Source organism: Frankliniella occidentalis, unplaced genomic scaffold (genome assembly GCF_000697945.3).
Source record: "Frankliniella occidentalis isolate FOCC.00 unplaced genomic scaffold, Focc_3.1 Scaffold1, whole genome shotgun sequence".
Taxonomy (NCBI): Eukaryota; Metazoa; Arthropoda; class Insecta; order Thysanoptera; family Thripidae; genus Frankliniella; species Frankliniella occidentalis.
The window spans coordinates 3,402,964-3,409,811 of NW_026267131.1; the positions used below are offsets into that span (position 1 = coordinate 3,402,964).

Consider the following 6,848-nt stretch of genomic DNA (forward strand, 5'->3'; position numbering starts at 1 on the left):
GGGGGGCACCTACGGCTTGACTGCGGCTGGGCTGAGTCCCATACACCGGCAGCGCGGGGCGCCGCGGCGGGCGCGGGCAACCACGGGAAGCGGCCTCGCCTGGGGACCGCGAGCACCCCCAAACACTGATCAAACATTTATGGCGCTCGGTTTGAGTTTTGAGCTGTGGACAACCTGCGAGTGAGGTAGACAAAGAGAGAGATGGGGGGGGCGGGACAGAGAGAGGGGGGGAGGGAGAGAGAGAGAGAGAGAGAGAGAGAGAGAGAGAGAGAGAGAGAGAGAAGACAAAGACAGGTACAGACAGAAAACGGCAGAGGTCCCACACGTAAACTCAGCATAACAAGCATAGCAATTTGTCTCCCGGGCTTCCCGTCCGCATAGAGTTCTCTCCGCACACGGATACAGACATACACCCTGTAAACGACCATTCCAAAGACTCGCGAAAATGAAATAATTTTGCTAGGGTCGGCCCTCTACCGCCCCCCCCCCCCCTCCTGGCTGACCTCCTGGTTGGCCACGCGCGAAATTGCCAATTCAGGTGATAAAGAGCTCATGAGCCCATACAGGGCCGCCGCCGCCGGCCGCTGACGTGACGGGGTGTAACATTGTAAGGGACGGGGATGGAAGGAGACGGACGATCTCCCCTCGGATTGAAGTTTTTGTTACAATGACTCTATCGATTAGGAAATGGGTTCGGATCCAACCACAATCGATTACGATTTAACAAAACGGGCGTTGTCGGTCGCCGGAGGGTGTGGGGGCTCTGTGCTCTGTAGGGTGGTCAAGAAAGGAAAAGGAGAGGGGGAGGGAGAAGTAAGAGCAAACGGGGAGGAGGAAATAATTTATTAGAAAAAGCTAAGCGTCTTCTTCCTTTTGACTAATCATTCGAATTAATTACATATAAATCATGGGATTAGTCTGAAACGAGGAGAAGGAGAAAAGCGGCACCGCAGGCCCCTTCCCTTCCGCCCCTTCCTTGAGAGCCAATAGCACAGTCGTCGCGTCGCCCCGTCCTACCTGCACATCCTTCTTCTGCAGCAGGAGACGGAGGAACGAGAACGTATCAGAGGTATCAGATCACTGCGGTTCGGTCACCGTCAGAGCACCCATCCCATCTCACTGGGCGTAGTGTGTGTCTGTGTGTGTGTCTGTGTGTGTGTGTGTGTGTGTGTGTGTGTGTGTGTGTGAGTGTGTGTGTGAGTGTGTGCGTGAGTGTGTCCCTGAAGGAAAAGCAAAACGGGGTTAGTGGGAGTAGGAGGGGTAGAGCAAAGGCAGAGATGACGGAAAGCAATAAGGAAGTGCTATTTCTAGACTTCAATATTGCAAAGAATATGTGCCCGTTCGTCTATACAAAGCATGCTGCAGCTTTTAGAGTGATGTCCCGGATTAGAGCTCAGATTTGCCTTGGAGAGCAACAGAGCCGCACGAGAAAAGAAAGAAAAAGGTCCGTTGTGGTTACTTGTTACTCTGAGTCTCATTCTCTCTCACACACAGTGAGTGACTCACTACCACTACAACACTATAGCCGCGGGTACCCGCGTGGTCGAACCTGACCTTGAGTACTGCCTCCGCCTTCTGCGTCTCGCCGGCAGGCGGCCCCCGTCTGCTCTCCGAATCTCTCCCCCCCCCCCCTCCGGTCCCTTCTGCCTCGCATCCTTGGCTCCCACGGCTCGAGCCCCGCCCCAGTCCCAAGTTGCCATGGTCATCAAAGCGAGCAAGCATAGCCAGGGCTCTCCCAATGATTAGTTCATCAACAGAAGCCCCGAGCAGATAAACCTATGAGAAGCAGAAGCAGATTTATTCACGCACGGAAAAAAATGAATTGGTCGTCAGAACTAAATATTAGTTAATTTCGGGACAATCGATCAAAAAATTGTTGAGGTAACTAATAATTTGTTTTCAGAACCAAGATTAAGTTGTCAGAACAAGCTGTTCGGTGCTTGAGCTAACGCATTCGTTCTAAAAACAAACCACGAATTGGCTCCTGCAGAAAACGTGCTTGGTTTTAGCGACCAACTCTTGGCTCTGGCAACTTAATCTTGGTCCTGACAAGAAATCATGAGTTACCTCAACAATTTTTTGATCGATTGTCACGAAATTAACTAATATTTAGTTGTGACGACCAATTCATTTTTTTCCGTGCGGCGCAAACAACAAGAGAGCATCCGCAATCGCCCCACATAGTCCAGCGGGAGCAAAGAGCGCTGGTCAGTGATTAAACTGTTTTTTTTTTCACAGAAAACCCTTCAGTAATGGTTCTACTTATGCAAACTTGCCACAAAGCGAGGAAAAATAAATGTAAAATGGTCAGTTTTGATAAGGGAAAATTTAAATGTCCAATGTAAATTATTTGTACCAGATCAGATTGAGTGAACGCAAGAGAATTGTCACAATTATTCACTGGTACAATTTAATCCCCACAAGTTTAGTGCAGTGCTACGAAAACGGGGGGAGGGGGGACATTGTTCCACGTCGTTTACAGAGTATTTTCTTCACCCACCATCAAACAATTCGTCTACATTTATTTCTCCTGGACGCTGCGGAAAACTTTCTGCTGACGACCGTGTATTCACTGTCCCTCCCCCGATCCAGAATCAGCTCTCTGCCTTCAGCGGTCGGGCCTGTCGGGCCGGCCCCTTTCGAGGCTGCCTCCGGAAGCATATCGCCCCATGGGCGGTGTGAGGCGCGGCTCATATTCGAAGGCAGTCCATTTCTGTAGTGCCCCTCGGGGCTCAGAGGGTGGCCTAGTGGGGTCGACAATCATGGCAGACCCGGGACGGAGTCGAACACTAAGGGCGGCGGGAGGGGGGAGAGGGGAGGGGCGGCGCAACAGAACCGGATATGACCGGATAAAACCTACAGGACACCTCCCGGATATGAAGCAGGCTGGGGATCTGCTGTCACTTCCGGTGTCGCCCGCACCCCGTGCAAGAGTCCAGCATTTCCCGAGGATGGTCTAGCTCTCTGTCTCTCTGGCCGTGAAGCTCTCGAGCCCCCTGTCTTTCGCCCCGGACACGGAGGACACAAGCCGCACTCCACAGAGATAACAGACCACTTCCCGAGCTTTCGAGCGGAACCAACTCAACTGTTATCTCATGCAAATTGGACCGGTCGCCACATGCGCGATAAGCGACCGATTCTTTTCCGCGAAGGGCGCGACGGAAGTGCGGAGCGGAGGGCGCCCCGGAGGAGACCGCGGGAAGAGATAGCGGAACTGGAAGTCGAGCGGGAGGCTTTGCGGGCAGAAAAATGTCGGAATTTCATTATGTTCAGCTTAGGAGGAGGAGGAATGGCGGCTTTCATCGGCGGTAGCTCAATTATTCGCAACTGTGCCTTTCTTGCATCCTTTGCCATTTTCGTCCATTTTATCTCTCTCTATCCTTACGATTTTTCTTTTTGATGTCCCTATCCTGTTTACACCACGAAAACCCCAAGTCGTGGGAATGTCGCACACTTGTAGGTGTGTGAACGCCAGTCGTGCACGTTGCACGTACGGGTGAGTGAATACAGTGAATACTTTAGGAAAGTTCACACCTTCACACCTTTAAACCCCTTGAGTGCGAACGAATAGGCATCCACACACTCACTCACTTGTGCGACGTTCACGCACTTGCGTTTCCAGCGTGCGTACGCCCTGCTGGCCCTCCTCCTTCGCGGCAGGACTTTTTATCACCCGACCGCAGCCGTCCGCTTCGCCCGTCCGTTTAGCGGTGGGGTCTGACCTTCCTCAATGCCAAGCCAGCGCCAGCGCAGCCGCCGGTCGGTGGTACCGGCCCCGGCGTACTGTACCGGACTGTACCTACGTGTATTCAGGGCGCGGATTAAGACAGGGCAGGCAGGGGGTGGTGGTGGTGGTCCGCGCCAGTCGCACTGCGTACGTGACAGGGGGGTTTACTATGTCAACTCGAATGAATTACATCGTCTAGATTACAGAAAGTAGACGTGACATGCACACTAAAGGGCAATTTGGCAGTTCAAAAAAAATGTCCACACGGGATGACTCTTTTCCTTACGGTGTGCATTTGAATTTGATAGAGTACATACGTGTTTAGGGTGGTGATAAAGCAGACGAAAGGCAGTAGTAGTATGTAACATTCTATCTTTTCGGAAAAGGTTTTTTTTTTTAACTTTACCTTCGCAATATTTTCCTATTATAAGTTTTTAGTCGTGGAAAGTTAGCCGTCGGGCTCGGCGTTAAACTTAAGTTACGGGCTTGGGGCTCACCTCTCGCTCCGTGCTGCTCGTTCTCCATGGCCGGGTGGGATTCATGGCCTGGAACAGCGCCTCGCTGAAGCCGCCTCCAGCACCTCCAGTCCACAGCAGCTCATAGCCGCCTCAAGTCCTCGGTGACGTCGGAGGCGATTCTTGCGAGTAATCCTTTTCTTGCGTGTCACTACTCTTCGGTCTTCACTTTTTGCTTTCTACTGGCTAGGTACTTTCAAGTGAGAATAGTGTCGACCAGCAACACAGCACCATTGGAATAAGTCTTTATTTCTTTACAATTGTTTTTAAGTGATAACTAACGGAATGGAAGCACACGTTCCGACACAAGTCCACCAGACTTAACGTTTAGTAATTGCACTTGAAACTTCCCTGACACCCTCACTTTGCACACAGGAAGATCGAATAGGTTACAGATTTTGATATCATAGGCTACAGCCGTGTCAAAAGTATTAATTGACTAAGGAATCAGTTAAGCGAGTCGACGAAAGAGCGTTGAAAATAGCGCAAAAACACTAGGAACGAGATAATAAGTAGAAAATTGGAATGACTTCAATGAGGGAAGAATAATTGAGGAGGAGAAAACCACGTAAGTATTGGAAGATTTCAAAACACGAAACGTCGGCAGCTGATCGGAGCGACGAGCGGGAGCGGGCGTTGAAACAGCCGCTCGCGTTGACACCACTTGCCCGAGTGAGTGACTTCGACTCACACACACGGGACTGGTGAGGTTATGTTGACACTCGTGCGGGCTGCGGGCGCGGGCTGGCCACCCCTCTCTCTCTCTACACACTAGGGACGGACCGGTTCCACACTGTCTCTGTCTCTCGCTCACTCGCATGCCCACGCCCTACCCATTCGCTCTCTTGTCCGGCGGCGCGGCGGGCTCGCGGGGCCGTGCCTAGCACATGTCGCGGGCGATGCCTGCCCCTGGTGGGTAGGCAGCCAGCACAGGATCACGGCGGGGCGCGGGGGCCCGCTTGCACTCCGCCCGACAGGCAGGCCGGCACTGTCGACTCGACTCGACTCGACTCGTCCCGCGACCCACGGCGCCTGGCGCGGCCGGCGCGACTCGACGCCCCCTCGACAACGAACGAACGGGGCACCCAGCGCGGGGTAGCGACAGCGCGCTCCACCGGGGATACCCCGAACCGTGGCATCGATACTCCTGGCTCGCATTTACTCTCACACCGTCATACACCATACACCGCAGTCACAACAAACAATGGCAACCGCTCGAGAAATCCTCACGATTCAGTTGGGGCACTATTCCAACTTTGTTGGAACTCACTGGTGGAACTCACAGGTAATTTTCGTGCCACCGATTTGTTATGGGTTCAGTCTTGTCTCGCACTGGTTTCGTCACGACGTTCGTACCAAAAGAAGATGACATGTTAACCTAACTCGTGCATGTGCCTTTCGCCTACCCCTATTATTCTGTACTTTCCTAACAGGAAGCTGGATTTAACTACTCTGGAAAACCTTCAGATATAAATCATGATATATTATTCAGAGAAGGCATCAACTCTCAGGTAGATATCTATGACGTTATTGCCTTCTCACTTGAACCTTACAACTTTTTGTTGATTTTAAGAACTTACCATTTTTTTTATCAATATTGCTTATTTCCTCCATGTGTCTCAGAACCAGGTCACCTTTACTCCTCGTTTGCTGCTTGTGGATCTAAAGGGAAGTCTCCAACATCTGCGGATTCAAGGAGAACTCTACGATGTACCCGTTCCTGATGTCAATGAAGCTCCATGGCCGACAGATAAAGTGCAAGTGGAAGTTTCTCCTGAAAAGGAAGAGAAAAATGAATTCCTGAAAGATGTTGAGACTGGTAATGCAAGTTCTGCAGGAGGTATGTCACAATTTTGTTTTTTTCTGCATTACATTGGTAGTATATGTATCAAATCTTCATAGAAAAATAACTTCATTCTTTAAGGTGGAGATGGCACTCCTAAACCCGCTAAAGTTTATAATTTAGACAATGATGTGAAAACCTGGAGCAACTTTCTAGTATCTCGATTTCATCCACGCACTGTGTTAGTATCAAATGAATATGAGCACAATTCAGAACAGCAACCATTTGATATCTATAACTATGGAACAAATTTATTTAAAAATCGAGACTTTGAGGAAGACCTGACTGATCGTATTCGTAACTATATGGAGGAATGTGATAATGCACAAGTAAGTTTCATTTGCTCTTAAAGTCAGTTATTCTTGACCATAATGTGGATTAACTTTGATAGTTTTGTTAACAAATGTATGAATAACTGATGTGTTCTTTTAGGGCTTCCAAATTCTTTATGATGGTACAGATGGATTTGGAGGTATTGCCAGTAGTCTGTCAGAGTTCTTGGCAGATGAATATCGTAACAAAAGTATTCTTGCTGTACCTCTCATTTCTCCAATTGGAGACATAACACCTTTACAAGAGTGTGTAAGGACAGTTAACTTTGCACTTAGCTTGCAAAAAGTTTCTGAGCTAGTGTCATTTGTTGTTCCTCTTGGGACAGACAGTACAAACTGGAGAAGTGCAGGTGCACCTCGTACTTTCCCTCACCTTCAATATAATGTGAGTTCCATGCTTGTGGGCTTATTATTTTAAATGAAATGATTTT

General features: G+C 49.8%; 1 protein-coding gene across 1 annotated transcript in view; it reads left to right on the forward strand.

Annotated features, from left to right (window-relative positions):
- Positions 1-4,898: 4,898 nt before the first annotated feature.
- The window catches only part of LOC113212600 (protein misato), an 18,898-nt gene continuing 16,948 nt past the window's right edge, over positions 4,899-6,848 (forward strand). The window contains exons 1-5 of the mRNA XM_026431379.2: positions 4,899-5,527; positions 5,676-5,753; positions 5,866-6,082; positions 6,167-6,414; positions 6,518-6,802. Coding sequence (XP_026287164.1) covers positions 5,447-5,527; positions 5,676-5,753; positions 5,866-6,082; positions 6,167-6,414; positions 6,518-6,802 — 909 coding nt within the window. The 5' untranslated portion in view covers positions 4,899-5,446. The remainder of the gene's footprint in view (positions 5,528-5,675; positions 5,754-5,865; positions 6,083-6,166; positions 6,415-6,517; positions 6,803-6,848) is intronic.